The sequence below is a fragment of the Leuciscus leuciscus genome (genome assembly GCF_965113295.1).
Source record: "Leuciscus leuciscus genome assembly, chromosome: 19".
NCBI classification, from domain to species: Eukaryota; Metazoa; Chordata; class Actinopteri; order Cypriniformes; family Leuciscidae; genus Leuciscus; species Leuciscus leuciscus.
This window is the reverse complement of record NC_138743.1, coordinates 32,601,686-32,619,942: the sequence shown is the minus strand read 5'-3', so window position 1 is coordinate 32,619,942 and position 18,257 is coordinate 32,601,686. Positions and strand designations below refer to the sequence as shown.

The 18,257-nt window shown below is 36.4% G+C and overlaps 1 protein-coding gene across 16 annotated transcripts in view; it reads right to left on the bottom strand.

Annotated features, from left to right (window-relative positions):
- The window catches only part of otofa (otoferlin a), a 78,305-nt gene that overhangs the window by 34,662 nt on the left and 25,386 nt on the right, over positions 1 to 18,257 (bottom strand). For all 16 annotated transcript variants that reach the window (XM_082147427.1, XM_082147435.1, XM_082147440.1 and 13 more), the window contains exons 4-6: positions 16,028 to 16,127; positions 13,428 to 13,624; positions 194 to 267 (exon numbers count right to left, since the gene is read on the bottom strand). In XM_082147427.1, the coding sequence (XP_082003553.1) occupies positions 194 to 267; positions 13,428 to 13,624; positions 16,028 to 16,127 (371 nt within the window). The remainder of the gene's footprint in view (positions 1 to 193; positions 268 to 13,427; positions 13,625 to 16,027; positions 16,128 to 18,257) is intronic.

Genomic DNA, 18,257 nt, shown 5'->3' with positions numbered 1-18,257 from the left:
TTCCTATTGATGTCAAATGTAAAATCTCCAGTTTGCTTTGAGCACTAGAGTGACACAAAATATAGACACAAATTTGAGCACTAAAATGCAGACACAAATACTCAGTAAAAACCATTTCAGTTTGGTTCAGGTTTTCCTCTCTCAACTAATAAATAAATACATTTGCAACTCTCTAATGATCAGCGATATTTACCCCCTTTTTTGTGTTCATCTTTGGAGCTACGTGTCTTGCCCAGTTTCATGGCTGAAAACACTCCTTTTCCTGTCCTACAACATAAAACAAACATTTAGAAGGGCATGAATGGGGGAAATAGGTCACAATATGTGCACTGTGATTAGTTTTAAAATCACCACTACCTCTGATCCTCTCAAACCCTGAATAATTTATACCAGTTTAAACTAAGAAATAAGATTATGTTACATAGATACTGTATAAAAAGCAGTGACATTCCACAACTCAATAAAATAAATAATTAACACCAAGCTTACACATACTGTAGGTAAACATGTACAATATACAATCCATATACAAATGTTTGCTCTACAGGTGAAGCTTTATCTTTTATTTACACATAAAAAAACAACTGTTTATTCTCTTATAGACAGTGCTGGAGTGCAATCAAATAATCACTGCTGGAGCACGATAAGTTTTCCCATGATGGAAAATTTCTGTGATATTTATCACTCAGACGAGACACTCGTTTCAACAGCGAGACCCGCACTCACAATAGCCCCGGTGGTGTCCAATAACTCTGCACTGATATTATGGTGATTAGATATCAGTTCTACAAAGGCCTGATGATGTCACAGGCCTGCTGGACAAATAATGGTCCTTAATTATTCAACAAGATGGACACAATTCTCCAATTAGCTGTGATCTGTGGATATAGATACTTTCTCAGGACGAGATGAAAGAAATCCCGATCGTTTTGTTCCTTTATTTCCTTTGAGCATTTTAAACGGAGTGAAAATGTATCAGGATCACAGTGAATTCTCCATTATTTGGATGAATTACGTAAATCACCAAATAATAAGACATCATCACAAATCAGGACTGTCTTTCCAGTCCAAGAAATGCAGTTATTTTTTCAACATTTTCAAACATTATTCTGTAATTTAGTCTCTATTTGCATCTCAGTCTTGGTGGAAGCATATCCTCTGGAATCTGTTTCGCTGAATTTTTGTCGTCATCTCAAAGTGACAGTGAGGAAAAAGTCTTTAGAACTTGCAAGTTTTTATCCATTAGTAGAAATTATTTAAGATATAAAAAAAAATTCTAGAAGTCCAGCAATTAACTTTTTAAAGGGGGACTATTCATAAGTTAAACACCTCTCTAGAATACATACTGAGCCAAACATGAAGTTATATCAAACAAAAGAGTATATCTTTTCTATAGAAATGACATAAGGTATTCATCAGGCATGTTTTCAGGGTGCAACAGGTCACTTAGTGCATGACTGAATATATATAATAAAACGCTAAATTAAGCTTTCAAAAGTTTTTCTTATTAACAGAACTCACGGATTAAGCAGGTTTATTTTAACAAGTATATGAACTGCAAAACAGAAGGAACTAGTTTACAATTAACATTGCTATGAACTCCCCAACAAAAAAACACATATACAGGATACTCACCAAACGCTGACAACCACCAATAGAGAAATACGTGAAAAAAAGAGAGGTATTCCTGACTAGAGTGTGTACTACATGTCCAATTTTAGTGGCTAGTCCAGATCAAAGTAAAAAATTACAAAAATAAACACCGCCAAAGAGACACTTCTCAAACGAAATAGGCGTCCACAATAAGGGAGAACTTGAGATGAAGACCAGGTATGAGTGAAAAAGTAACAGGAGAGTATGTGACCTCACACACACACACACACACACACACACACACTCACACGACAACACTCACTCACTCACTCACTAACTGACACTCACTCACTCTCACTCTCTTACAGATGTGTGCGATACAACTACTCATATTACATAAAGTAAATTACTGTTCAATAAATCAACATACACGACTACTGTTCAAAAAAATGCGGCGTCAGTAAGTTTTTGTTTGTTTGTTTGAAATTAATACATTTATTCAGAAAGGATGCCTTAAATTGATCAATACTTAGTGATCATGTAATTTACTGTAAATAAAGAAGTCATATATATATGAAGAGTTCAGATGCAAAAGCCTCTAAGTGCCATCTGAAATTTTCTTCTAGAATGATAATTTTTATAAAGCTTGTATATTTAAGTTAAGTAATTTCACTTAAATGACAATTAATAGGTAATTTGCAGTGCCATTTGAGTGAAATTATTGAACTTAAATATACGAGCTTGATAAAAATGATCATTCTAGAATAAAATTTCAGATGGCATTTAGAGGCTTTTGCATCTGAACTCTTCATATATATATATATATATATATATATATATATATATATATATATATATATATATATATATATATATATATAATACAAACTATGCAACATCTTTGTTTACTATTCTATAATATATATATATATATATATATATATATATATATATATATATATATATATATATATATATATAGATCAATACTTTCCATTTTTCCCATTCTGCAAGTTTGATTCATTTTACCAATTATAAATGTGCTGTATTAACTGTCTTGGCTTATCAGATGTACAAATTAACTGTAACTGGACATAATAATTTCTTAACCTAAACAATGTCATCTTGGGGTCACCACAAAAACACACAAAAACACACAAACATAGAACTCTCCATACTATGCTGATTAGTTTGGACAAAATCGAGAAGAAAAGACTGGATTGTATCAAGACATGATAAGGTAACCTAACACTAATTAAATGATTTTTAGAGCGTGATGAGACCAGCTCTGTTTAATCTAAGGCTTCACTTCAGTAGTCAAGGAGAAACAGGCAACCCACAGCGCAACCCACAGCGGTTCTCCAGGTCTTTGGGACATGCTGGAGCTAATTCTGTGTCACATGCAATATCCTTACCGAAGGTCTAGCAGTTCTTCCTTTATGTAGGGCAGACTTTCAGCACTAACTGTTTAGTCAAGAAAGGATGGTCAGGAAACCATCAGTCTGACAGACAGCGTTGCTACAGAGAACAAAGCCAGAGTCTCAGATTGCGCTTTGAGATGCACACAATGGAGGAGGCACTATTGTGAATGCCTAGGAGAAGGACATTTGTGGACGCTGTCAGTCTTTAAAGTACTAGAGACAAATAAATAACATATGTTTAATTCCATCATTAAATGCCAAATTCTGCACTTTCATGTGGTTTTCATATGGTCAGCTCAGTCTATCTACATACATTGACTGTCCGTTAAGAAGTTAAACCTTTACAAAACGACAAACCCACTTTGATAAAGACTGTAATCCCTCTTCCCCCTATTTACTGAATAATGACATTTGCATATTATTTAGTGTGTGGGGTGAGCTCAGGTGACATTTTATATTTTATGAGCCAAGATGCTAAACTGGGACGCACAAAAAGTCACTGATCACTTTATTTCTAAACCCTGTTTAAGAATTATGACCTGTACCAGAATACAAGCAATGCAACAACTGTCAACACAATATACAAGAAGGGAACGTGACATCTAGGAGAGAGATGAGAAAGGAACTTAATTTTTATTCACTGGCATTTAGACATGATGGAATATGAGCACAAATCAAGCTGATACAGCCCACCCTTGACAGGGTATAGCGGGAAGGGTTTGTCACTGATTTTGGCGGCTTCTTGCTGGCAAGTGAAGACATGGTAAGTAAGCATCATGCCATTGTTGGTAAGGACACTGTGGTGTCTTTCCCTATGCAGCTCCCTGCTGTCCCAGACAGGAGGCAGATTCTGCTCCCTCAGCTGGAACTGTGGTCTCTAGGGGCCTACCTGTTGAAAGGGAGAATCTGATTGTAGCTACAATACAAAGCGATTACATTTTGAAGTGCGTTGCATTGAAGTATATCTATGCACCAGTCTGCGCACACGTCAGATCAGATCACTTGGACATGTCTGCGTATAAGAGGTAAAAACGATATAAATACTGTTCGTTTTCTCACACAAACCGCTCGTTTCGTGTCTTAGGCCATCAATGTGTACTTACGATGGGGAATTGTTTAATTTGGACGACGGGGAATTGTTTTAATTTGGACTCTGTGCTTGTGTTTTGAGACCGTGACCATAGACTTGCATTATATGACTGACAGACAAGAACGGTTTGACCTAAAAATATCAAAATTGAAACTACTGCGGAAAAAAAGACACCTACATCTTGGATGCCCTTGAGGTAAGCTAAAACATACCAAAAATTAATTTCAAAGTGAACTATCCCTTTAAAGATCCGGGAATATTTAATTTTCCACGTTACACTGGAGAGAGCGAGCCTTTCAAACTATGCTCCTTTGGCTGTGTGCATGGAAAGACAAAGTGCGCACATGCCAAACATCTAGCGGATTTGTTTTTCAAGTGCTCAAGTCACTCGCACATGCGCTTTTGTACGAGCACCATCCATGCTGTCACAAAAATTGGGCTGCACGTGGATGTTGTGAGTGGACCATCCACTGACCATCCTGTTGACAAAAAATACGTCACGTGGACAGTGCGCATCCAATTTGTGTTTGTGAGGAAGACATGAGACTTGCTTCGTGCCCTGTGCGAGGTGTACGCAGGTACATTGAGCAGATGCAGGTTGTGCACTCGTCTTACAAGGTTTTGTCATCTTTTCCAAAACAGGCAATGGGATGCTGCTATCTAAGCAATGTCTTTCGCATTGGACTGTAGAAAGCTATGTCCATAGCATTTAAGGAGTTGGTTCTGCCTGCCGGGGTGTGTGCCCACTCTACGAGGGGCATGGGAATGTCATGGGCTTGGTTTAAGATTTCCGTGCGCCTGCCAGTTGGGCATCACTGCACACGTTTGTCCAGTTTACCGACTAGATGTCACTGCGGTGATGGCAACTCAGTCCATGCTCACCACAGGGGTATTTTAACCAGTGGACGTCGCTACCTTGAAAAAGGAATAGGGGTATGTGCCGGTGCTGGTCTCTTACGTTTAATTTGTGGGGCATGAATATGTTCCATAGTCATGTGTTGTACCGAGTGAACTGACTGAATAGGAATGTTGAGTTATGCATATAACTACTGTTCCTAGCAGGCTTGTGCAAAATTCAGAATTTCAGAATTGGCCTCCATTCAATTCGAAATTGGAATTTGAATTGAATGGACTCTGCCCCACAGGACGTTGAATTGAATTTGAATTGGAATGACAGGAAGTGGAATTAAATTCATGGCAAGTCAAAGAAATTCCACACAGTCACACAACAGAAAGAATGTGTTGAGTCTCGCAAGCATTCAGTGTTAGGAAGGTTACTTGTTATTGCTTACTGTTATTAGTTACCCATTATAAATGTGGTTTGGATTACTTTATTTGGATAACTTTATCAATGCAAAGCAATTTCGTTTTAAGTTGATTAGTAACTAATTGAATTAAACATTTTACCTCAGTAATACAACTAAATTCAATTACATTAATTTTGTAATTTAATAACAGAAATTTCATTTCACGTTACTATTTACTCCTCAACCCTGCATACATTTTGTTCTAAAATAGATATTGATCAAATTCTTGAAATAAATTACCCCCTCAATGTTGTTTAATTAGTTTTGTTCCAATGTAATTTTCATTTCAAAGTAATATCACACAAACACAAAGATGCCGAAATGCAGTTATCATTTATTCCAATGCAAAAAATTACTGAGCAACACTGTTGCATGTAATTCTCAATAGCTCCTCAAATGTTTTTTCATTGAGTCTGCACCGTTCTGGTCTGAATATCTTTCCTGCAACACTAAAGATTCTCTCAACAGGTGCAGAGTGAAGTTGTAAGGGACTTCTGAAACTTAAAAAGTCCAGTGTTGCCCATCAAATTGTGCTTTCAAACAAATGTCCACCTCAAATTGTTTAGCAACCATTTTAAATACTTGGTTAAAGTAAAGCATTCTGGGAAATGGAGTCATGTTCCATCATGTTCCACAAAATTACAATTACAATAAATCAAACTTAATTATTTGTTCTGTGACTAGAGCTTTTAACATTCATTGCTGGGGGAAAACATATCCTTTTAATGTAGTTCAAACTAATATCATTTATAATGCAATCATATCTGACATATACTGTACTGTAAAGCTTCATTGTTAAACACTTCACTTAAAATATGTATATGAATTTCTTTGAATTTTTATTGAATTGCAATTCTGCTTCTTTAATTCAAATTCGAATTGTAATTCTAGATCCTGTTTTTGACATCAATTCAAATTCAATTCAAATTCAAGAAACGAATTGGAATTAAGGAGTCATTCTCATTTCAATTCTGAATTGTGCACAAGCCTGATTCCTAGAAGGAGGGAAACGAGGAACAACACCTCTGAGCCCTGCACAGTCTGAGGCTTGGTGAAGAGCAGGACTGAACAAAGGGAATGAAGCATGCGACTGCATTTATATGCTGTGTGCAGGTAAACCCGCCCACGTCATCATGCGTCACTATCCTTTCAGGCGTGAATAAAGGTGTCTTCAGCAAATGGCACAAGAGCGCAATATCCCATAGTCAAGGTTCAAGGGTTAAGGGTCTTTTATTGTCATTCCATACACATTTTTACATGAAGGAACTAAACTAAGTACTAAGGTCCCGGTCAAAACACAAGATTAAAACATTATATACAATAAAAACATTAGAAACTAGGTTGTATGGTCTAAGCAGCTTCGTCAATAAATCACATAATAGCAATAAAAAACTAGAATAGACAATGCAAGAATAAAAACAGTGCAATAATTAGTAATGAATTAGGACATAAATAGTCATATTATTGCACATAAAATGTCTAAATAATACTGTTATTTAAAAAACGAAACGAAAAAACATCGTAACTGTATTACACATGCCCGTATCTATATTATTACACGCAGATTAGAAGAGCAAGAATTTGTCAGTTGAACAGCCTCTGGAAAAAAACTGTTCCTGAGTCTAGTTGTTCCTGCCTGGATGGAGCACAGCCTTCTTCCTGAGGGAAGCTGGGCAAACAGTCCACAGGCAGGGTGGGAAGAGTCCTTAATAATACTGGCAGCCCTGCCCCTACATCTACTACTGTAAATATCCTCAATTGTTGTAAAACTGCCGCCACTGTGCCGATTGTACAGAACAGTCATGTGCTTTACCTTGTTTCCCTCCGTCTGGGAACAGTAGTTATATGCATAACTCAATGTTAAGTCTTTATGAGTGAGTCATTGAATCATTCATTCAAACCAATTTAAAAAATAAACAAATAATTCATTCAAATTAATTAACTATTTTTAAAATAGACTGCAGCAATTAACATTTTGTCAGGAAAATACAAGTTATCTTATTCAGAAATTGTGATCTCATTTTAAACAAACAAAAATGATTATTCTCAGTTCATCCAGAATTGTGCAGCTCTACGCACACATAAATATATTCAAATCCTCAAATATATATATATGTATAGAAATGGCATAATGCAGTACTCCAAGACTACAAAAAAACCTAAAGCAAGATTTAACATACACTACCGTTTAAAAGTTTGGGGTCGGTCCAAATCTTTTTTGTTTTTGAAAGTGTCTTAGACTCACTTTTATTTGATCAACATTACAGTAAAAAAAGTAATATGAAAAACAGTGAAATGAAACATTATCACAATTTAAAATAACTGTTTTCTATTTTAATGTATTTTAAAATGTAACTTATTCCTATATATATGGTAACGCTGAATTTTCAGAATCATTACTCTAGTCTTCAGTGTCACATGATCCTTTAGAAATCATTATAATGTGCTGATTTGATGCTCAAGAAACATTTCTTATTATTATCAAAGTTTAAAACGGTTGTGCTGCTTAATATACCAGGATTTTTGATGAATATAAAGTTTAAAAGAACAACATTTATTTTAAATAGAAATCATTTGTAACATTATAAATATCTTCACTGTCACTTTTGATCCATTTAAAGCATCCTTGCTAAAAAAAAAAAAGTCCACTAAGTATGTGTGTGATCATGCAGCTGAAATAGAGAAAATCATTCGTGTCAATGAAAAGTATATCACTGGCCATTTCTCAACCATGACGTGGAATAAATACACAGCAATACATTTAAACAGAGATAAATGGGATGCATTGAAAAGCATAAAGCAGCACAATGAATATATCCCTCAAGTGCTTAGGAGATCTATTGGTGTCTGATGTGAGTTTCTCTGGCGACAAAAAACTGAGCTAAAACAGGAACTCAATGCCTGTTCTCTATTTCAAATCACTGATCAGAACAAAGATGTGGCGTAACGTACAGTAACACTGACAATTACTTTTTCCCACAAAGGTTCACTCCAAAATCCTAAATATAATGCACATTTTAAACAATTAGACAGTTTAAATCTTATTCCAGAGACATTAATTCACTAAAGTGTTTGTTTTAACGAGTCTCATTTGAATTTGTTTTGCAATTTTTTGTTTACAGCAATGCGTAAATTAATAAGAAGCACAATTCTATTTCATCAGTGTCACACTCTATTAAAGTAATGAATTATTCAATAACGAGCACATTTGAGCTTTTGTGTCCTAGTTTTTAGAAGTGTGTGGGGGGTTCAAAGTGACAGTTTTATGCAAGTAGGAGACAAGAACAAAAGAATGGAGCAATGGAGGCTGAACATTAGACGGCAACGAAGACAACAAACTGAACCACTAGAGTAATGCAGCAGCTCTAAAGTGATAAACCTCCCTGTGAAAATCCCTTTGTTCTGTAAAGTTTAATTTGGCTGCAAGCTTTTGCCCGTCATTGGCCCGAGCTCAGGAGAAGAACGCTTTCGCTGTCATGAAAGCACCTCATCTAATGCTAAAAGTAAACATACAATGCTCTCTATATGATAATGATGTTGTACACAAAAGGCTGATAGAAGCTGGATGGTCCAATTGAGGTATCAAAAGCTTTTTCAGGTTATTTCAATGATGCAGGTGCTTTTGAGGAGCTCTTCAAATGACACGTAAAGAAAAGAACAAAACCCTTATAAAATGATGGAAAACAAAGGACTGTAGATATTTCACACACTTACGCCCGTTTCACACATACTCCGTTTGCAGTGCGTATGCGGTACGTATTTTTTTCCGCACCCATGTTAACAGGTTAGAGCTTTCACACCACGGATGCGGTCCGGCGATCCTTTCCAGGAGCGGTGCGTATACAGCAATGCAGCGATCGTCTATTTTTGCTGTGCTGTACACGCTGAATAAAAGTGACAGCGCATGGTTCGTGGTCAAATTGAACACAGATTGACATGAAAATATAGCAATCTCACCATAAATGCATTTAATTAAATAAAATGTAGTAATCTCACCATAAATGCATTTAATTTAATACTACTATTTTTGACAGTCATCTTTTGTACTTTAAGACCAGGGTAAAGCAAGGAAAACTACAATTTGATGTCGCCTCAACAAGGCTCTCATTTATGGAGGTGGAAAAACAAGTCCTTTGTGACATGCAATATTTATTGTATTAAAATTTAAACGCAAAAGAAAAGGCACGAGAGTCGGCTGTTTTTGTCAATTTTAAGTTTTAATTTAAAATGTTTGCGATAAGTACATGGTTAAATATTTTACCACTTGCTTGAGCTACTTAATAAATCTACAGTATATAGAAGTAATGCATTGAATAATACGTTGTTTAAATTGTGTTAAAACGTGAATACGTCTATTAAAGAGTGTATGTGTGTACAAAGGGAATCGCAATGCTGACAAAACTTTTTTTTAATAAAAGTTGCTGATAACTTCTGGATTTGAAATAAAAATATTGAGTATGTTTATGGTACAGCCGCGGATCAGTTACGCACTGCAAACGCATCATATGTGAAAGCAATAGGGCGTGCTGCTCCTGCACCGCATACGCACCGCAAACACACTGCACACGGAGTATGTGTGAAACGGGCGTTCACTCTAAAAAATGCTGGGTTGTTTCAACCCAAATTTGGGTCAAATATGGACAAACCCAAACGATGAGTTAAAAATGTAATAAAAAAATTTTACCCAACGGCTGGGTTTGTCCAGAGTGTAACAGTGCTTACAATGAGAAAATAGCAATGCAAATCCATCACAGCCATTTAAATCTAGCCTTGGATATGTCATATACTTATTCCAATACTTAAATGTAGTTGCTGGGCAAGTTAAGGATTTACCTACATTTTGGCATATAGACAAAACTCGATTGGAGATGTTGGTCAGAGCCGTCCTGCAATTCACAAGAGGGCTTCGCCTGATGCGAAATAAAATATTTCAGTCAGTGTTTCTTGTGGATAATAATTCTTTAAAAAATTATAATTATTAGGCATACTCTTTTTCCTGCAACTGTGCATGGACATTAGACTGTCACATACAGAATATCTAAGTATGTAAGGTGGTCCCTTTTCAGTGCAAGTTCAAGTACCCACAAACTCATGACTCTGTAGGAAAAAAAAAACTAAAAAGAGAAAAAGCAGAGATGTGTTGGAAGAGAGAGAGAGAGAGAGAGAGAGAGAGAGGTGGAGATGAGAGAGGGGTCTAGTCATTAGAGAGGACTAGCATTTACTTCAGATCTGAAGCTTCACTACATTCCACTGGCTTCTGGCAACTTCAGCTGTATAACACACACACACACACACACACACACACACACACACACACACACACACACACACACACACACACACACACACACACACACACACACACACTTTCTTTATAGAGAAACTCCAAAAAAGCTAACACACACTTTTAGAACTAAAACTTAGAACTTTACAACTAAGACTTGTAATCAATAATAAAACAGCACCAGGAATTAAGTTCAAGTGAGGACAGTGGGTAACATTATTAAAAAGGCAAATGTCAAGTATGTAACATGCCTGAATTAACATGACTTACATTAGGTTGCTGTAATGTTTAAGTGTCTAAAAGAAATATCAGTGTCCAGATTGTCCAACTTTTCTAATTAGATACCTAAATTACATACCTTTTCTAATTAATATTAATTATTCAAAGAGTTAAAGATGTTGACTGCTGTGAAAATAGTACAAAAGCCAAACTCTTAAAAAAACATGTTCAATTATATTCAGTTCAGAAAGATGCTTGGAATACAAAGCATAAGCATGTCTCAAGTCTTTGAAGATGCTGCAAACTCTTGGTGTGAGCTAAAAAAAATCATCTATAAAACATCAAAGACATTGGTTTTGTGCTCGCTCCTGGTCAGAAACAGGAAATGTGTTGTCTAAGGACTCCACACGCTTTATTTGGGAGAAAATAAGCTGACTCTGGTGTGTGTGTGTGTGTGTGTGTGTGTGTGTGTGTGTGTGTGTGTGTGTGTGTGTGTGTGTGTGTGTGTGTGTGTGTGTGTGTGTGTGTGTGTGTGTGTGTGTGTGTGTGTGTGTGTGTGTGTGTGTGTGTGTGTGTGTGTGTGTGTGTTTGTTTGTCTAAGTAGCTGTCATCAATGCCAACTTCGCAATGCATAATAAACTATCACATCACATCCTATTTATTCAGACTTAAACGCTTCCTTCGCTTCTCCTTTCCCTGTCTCTTCTCATTTATCATTACCATCTGCAGTTAATTAATGCTAAATTAAAATATGCTTAAGTTGCTTTATTAGTAACTATTATCATGCATGAATATAAGGCCCATTTCCAGAGGCAACATGAACAGACTGGCGTATAGATAGAAACTGTCTCAAACATCACTTCATCTCATGACAGTGAATCCTGAGTGAAGGCATGAGAAGTCGCAGTTATACAGAAGAATGTGAAGTTTAAATGAAGACAAAATTATAGAGAAATGAGAAGGCAAGCAAAGTGAATCAGAACAGATATAAGCATAACCTTTCATCACTTGCTTAAGTGAACATGAATCTAAAACAAAGATTACAGAATCACTATTTGTTTCGATAATAATGTGACTTGTTGTTTGAACAATTACTAATTAATTGCCATCATCAAATACAATATCTAAATGAAACAGGGCTTTCAAAACAATCCAAACAACCATTCAAAAGCACTAAAAATCTCTATTGTGGCTGCTCTAATTTTCCTAATAGTACCTTTTAACAACTCCCCCTAACATTAATCATTCATACACATCAGTATGTAAACATATCCACATAAAACCACTAATGGTGCCCACGCACAAACCATGATGGAATAGTGTTGTGTCTGTATATGGTTATAATTTATGGATTAAATGCCCTGTGGAGACTGAGAGGCTTAGAGGAAATCAATACATCCCACACATTGTCCATGTATTCATTACTCAGCAAAAATTGATATAATATACATATATGTTTATATAGCACTGTGGTCCTGTGAGGCAAGACATTTGTTCCATTATATATCTCTATATAGAGGAATGGCATTAAAACTCTCGACTTGACTTGACATGGCAAATACAGTACAATAATAAATATGCAAGAATACTTCCCAAAATGGAATTCTTTTGGAATTCACCCAAAAATGAAAATTCTGTCAGTAATTACTCACCCTCATGTTGTTCCAACCCCGTAAGACCTTCGTTCATCTTCGAAACACAAATTAAGATATATTTGATTAAATCTGAGTGCTGGATCACTCCTCCATAGGCTTCTAAGGCACTATAACTTGCTGGCCCAGAAAATGCATTAAAGACATCGTTAATATAGTCCAAGTGACTCCAGTGGCTCAATCTTAAGTTTATAAAGCGACGAGAATATTTTTTGTGCGCAAAAAAAAACTATTTTATATATATTCCACTGTTAATTTCCTTCTCTCTGGGCCTCGAGTTTTTTCACGTAGTGTTTTAGCGCAGCGCGTCTGTGTTGTACGTCACACGTAGGCTCACTATTGGCCGACGCTGGTCATGTGTGTGATGCACAACACAGACGCGCTGCGCTAAAACACTACGTGAAAAAACTCGAGGCCCAGAGAGAAGGAAATTAACAGTGGAATATATATAAAATAGTTTTTTTTGCGCACAAAAAGTATTCTCGTCGCTTTATAAACTTAAGATTGAGCCACTGGAGTCACTTGGACTATATTAACGATGTCTTTAATGCATTTTCTGGGCCAGCAAGTTATAGTGTCTTAGAAGCCTATGGAGGAGTGATCCAGCACTCAGATTTAATAAAAAATATCTTAATTTGTGTTCCGAAGATGAACGAATGTCTTACGGGGTTGGAACAACATGAGGGAGAGTAATTACTGACAGAATTTTCATTTTTGGGTGAACTAACCCTTTAATCTAATTTCCTCCTCATTATCTTCTTCATCACAGAGTTATCTGTGCAATATAAGCCACTACATACCGAGGGTGATGATGATGAGGGTGATTGTGTTAACAGTGATCGGCTAAGAAGACACACTCACTTGCGGAATGTGGGAATGCCGTGGATAGATCGTCCAGGTGAGGTCCCGGAGCTCAGGCTGCGTCCGGATAGTAAACTGTCCGTCTCAAATTGAAAGGTTCCATCACAGTCATCTGGAACATCAAGGAACTCACCATCGCTCCACACCTTCACACTCCCGTCCATGGTCTGATATTTGATCTCTATGGAAATATTTGTCTGAAATAATACAACAACAAAAAAGTTGAAAATGAATTATGCATATACGGTATGTCACATTAATATTCCCAGTAAAAACTTGAATATATAAGGCATGTCTATCTTTTTCAAGTGGACTACTGAAAAATATAATATAATAACATAAATATGATTGTCTTTTTGTGCATGTTCTTTCAAGTAGGCTTCTGAATAAAAAACAAAATTGATTTTTTTAATAAGAATACACTCTCAGGATTCACAAGCAATAAAGACACTTGTCTAACCCAGACACAACTTTTAAGCTGAAGAGAGGTAGAACAATAAGGTTCAGGTTAGGTGTTAGGGTTAAGTGCTAAGGTTAGGGTCATGCTAGCTAACCCATGTGGCAGTCTGTCAGCATCAGTTACCCTTTCCTTCTCATGTTTACAAACTCATTAAAAGGAACAAGGAACAATTTAGCCTCAGTCCAGCTTATCTCTGTCAACTGCCTGATGGTCACTTCTCCCAGGGGTACATGTCATACAAAAGAGAGAACCTGAGCCCTGGAACAGCTTTACTTAGATATAACCCCTGCTTTAATTAAACAAGACAAATTTCAAGCTTTGCTGAGGTCTCATTTCAACAACAATAACAAAAAAGAAACAGTGGTTTATAGTTTTTGCACAGTGGATCAAGTTGCATGAAAGTACGTACAGTATCATGATCTCATTTTTCCATAAAATAAAAGTTGCTTAACAAACATTACAATAGTGTCAGAATTGCACTGGGTCAAGGATGAAATGGGCATATCTGACATATCGTCACTCAATACTGTGTGACAAGTTTAAGACTTACTTTTCTTGGTAATATATCCAATAAAACATGTATGTTCATGGCTCCATGGCTCATTTTTTGGAAAGTTTTCTGTTTTTCTAGCAACAATGTTTTAATTTATACTTTGAGTTTGAGAGAGCTTTTATTCAGTGTCCTGGAAAACGAATGAATGACTGCATAGCCTTAAGCAAGATAAAACATGACCAAGAACCAGCCAGTGATCACCATGCATTGTGTTGCATAACAGCTTTGACATTTTAACAATAACTCTTCCTGTGTTGTGCCGTAAAAAGGTGGGCAGATAATGAAAGTGTTGACAGTTTAAAGGAAATTATTGGTGAAAATGTAACAAATTAAGGCATGTGAACAGATCGTTTCTGCCACAGTGTGTAAGACAAACACTTACTACTCCTTACAATAAAGTCAATTAAAGTCACAAACAAGTTACTTTTGGAAGTTGCATTTAAGATTCACTTAGTTCAAAAATGTTTTAAAGGAGCAATAACCAAACTGGTAAGATCTTAAGTGATAAGATTAGCAAGAGTCAAAGGAAGCTTAAAGGAACACTCCACCGTTTTTTCATATTAAACTATGTTATTCCCTTAACTAAGACGAGCTGATACATACCTCTCTCGTCTCAGTGCGTACACTCAATCGCTCTGGCGCGCGGCGACACTTTGATAGCACTTAGCTTAGCCCAGTATATTCATTAGGAACCAAACAGAGATGAAGCTAGAAGCGACCAAACACCTCCACGTTTTCCCTTTTTAAATACAGTTACACGAGTAGTTACACGACCAAGTATGGTGACACAAAATAAAACGTGGTGCTTTTCTAAGCGGGTAAAAAGGATAACTATAATGTATGGCGGAATAGCACTTGGGAGCACTTCGACTCGGCGCAGTAAAAAGTCACGTTGGTTCTAATGACAGAAGGGAGAGGGGGAGAGGATTTTTCAGGAGTGATGATATTACTGCGCCGAGTCGAAGTGCTTCCAAGTGCTATTCTGTTTGGTCACTTCTAGCTTCATCTCTGTTTGGATCCTAATGAATGAACTGGGCTAAGCTAAGTGCTATCAAAGTGGCGCCGCGCGCCAGAGCGATTGAGTGCACGCACTGAGACGAGAGAGGTATGTATCAACTCGTCTTAGTTAAGGGAATAACATAGTTTAATATGAAAAAACGGTGGAGTGTTCCTTTAATGGAGAAAATAAGTTTAATATTAAAGCTACACGATACATTTCCTTTATTATTGAGCTGCTATTCTGACACATAGGGATGAGCCGGACCCCTATAGAAATCAACCTGCACATGATGGTGGATATCAGAGAGAGCGAGAGAGAGAGAGAGAGAGAGAGAGAGAGAGAGAGAGAGAGAGAGAGAGAGAGAGAGAGAGAGAAATAAAACTGTATAGTTCCTTATAGTCTCCGAGTAGACATGTAACCATGACAACGATGGTTTTGTGCAAGTTGTGCAAAGCTAGACCCTCTGGTGAAATATGTGAATGGATGTTTTTGTGAGTGGGTGTGTTATATGAAAAAAAGAGCATTTCTGAACTGTCAGACCAGAAGAAAAACAAGCACACGCACTGTCTGCAATCCTCACGTCTCACCCGTATGGCTGTGTTATTGTCGTCAATGAGAGTGTCAGACACCTCCAAGTGACCCTCCTCCACCACCTTCTGCAGAACCATGCGGAAAGTGCCAATTAACCTGCAAACAGAAAAAGTTCGGTCAGACATTTGTGTTAAATAACGATCTAACACTTTGGTCTGACCCGATGTGCACTGAGCTTGTAAGGGTGGTGAGGGAGATACACTGCGACAGCTACAAAGAGCTTGTGGAAAATACCAACACTGTTATCACACACACACACACACAAATACATATATCATGAATATCATGAACTTCGAAGATAGAGAAGTCTTTACAACTGTTTTATAATTGTTTTTATCATTTTTACATTCACTACTACTGCTATTAGCAGTCAGCCATGATCGGTTCGATTTTCTACATGTTTTTGAAAGAAGTCTCTAATGCTCACTAAGGCTGCATTCATTTGATAAAAAAATACAGTAATATTGTGAAATATTATTCAATTTAAAGTAACTGTTTTCTATTTTAAAATGTCATTTATTTCTGTCATGGAAAAAGCTGAATTTTCAGCAGTCAGCATCATTACTCCAGTCTTCAGTGTCACATGATCCTTCAGAAATCATTCTCATATGCTGAATCGCTGCTCAAGAAACATTTCTCACTATATTCACAGATGAAAAAGAAACCAACATGATGATTTTTTTTTTTTAATTAGCATTTATTTGAAACAATGTAAAAGTCTTTACTGTGATTATATTTTGGCCTTGCTAAATAAAAGTATTAATTTCTTTAAATAAAAAAAATCTTACTGACCCCAAACAGTAGTGTAATTCTGTGAGTGAAAGTGTCTGATAATAGTGTTCAGTTGGTCGTGTGATTTCAACAAAACGGCTTTTATTAGACTACTGAAATGTCTGGACTTTTGTGGGTTTACATGATTTTTCAAAAGCATTATATAGTTATTGTGGTAACACTTTATTTTGATGGTCCCTTTTGAACATTCTGTTGACTATAAGCAACTTTGCAACAAAAACATACTGAGTGCACCTTTAACGGAATTAAAGAAAATGAATAATCTTGAAAAAAAAAAGTGAATTTGGATGTATTGTTCAAAAATAAAATAATTAAAATACACTTTTTTATTGTTTAATCACTATTCTGCAAATAAATATCTGAAAACTGTCCCCTCTTTGAATCATTTAAACATTTCCTATCAAAAAGGGCAGTTTAATTTCTTTACTACCAGCTGCAATCACTCCTATGGACACAAACACATGCTTTTTATGTAACCACAATGTCTGTTTTGAGTTTAGAGGAATAAAGACTCACAAATCTAGACACAAGAAGATCAACAAACACATGCGAGATAGGAATGGGTCTTTTTTTTCTGCTTGTTAACTCATCTCTCGGTATGAAAAGTGACAGGCAGTGAACAAAAGCAATCAGGAACTCTGGACTGACCAATTAAATGCCACATGTAGTTAGCTTACACACACTCTCTTGTGTGCATCACTGTCTAAGAGAAAGACAGGCGGGCCTATCCATGTAGTCAGAAAATTTGATGAGAAAACACATCAAACCGCTAACAGTTTTAGCACCTGCCTCTGAGCTACAGCTGTATTTGGATGTGAAAACACACTCAGTCAGCACCATTGTTCATCTAGAGGGACTCGATAAAGGAAAAGAGACCATTGAGATTGATATGCGACCAGTTCGGTGGCGAAATGATGGCTTTGTGACTGTCTATGAACTGCATGCATCCACGGGTGAATAATTCACTGATCCTGGATCAGGTTCTGGCTCTCGATCAACTTTTCTAAAGATCCCTCATACATTATTGATCCTCTGAACAAACAACAGACAATTGACTTTCATCTGCTCCATAATTTACTGTCCTGCCTTGACAAGTCCATTCTCTTTTTTTGGAGAGGTCAGAACATGAGAATTCACAACATGTTGCTTTTCCATTTTTCTTATATGAATTTTCTACAGTATTAATACCAATTTAGAATTGATCTTATGATACATGCAAGTTGATTTTAGATGAGATCAGATTTCCTAAATGATAAGTATTTCCGACTTATTTATACTACTTAACTGTTTTTTTTTTTTTTATCCTTAAAAATGTACTGTTACTGTGAAGACTATAACCACCATATAAATTGAGGGCGACAATGAGCATTTCTTCTGTTGAAAATGGGGAGAAAAAATAACTCACGGCAGGGATGTATTTAACACAGAGGAAAT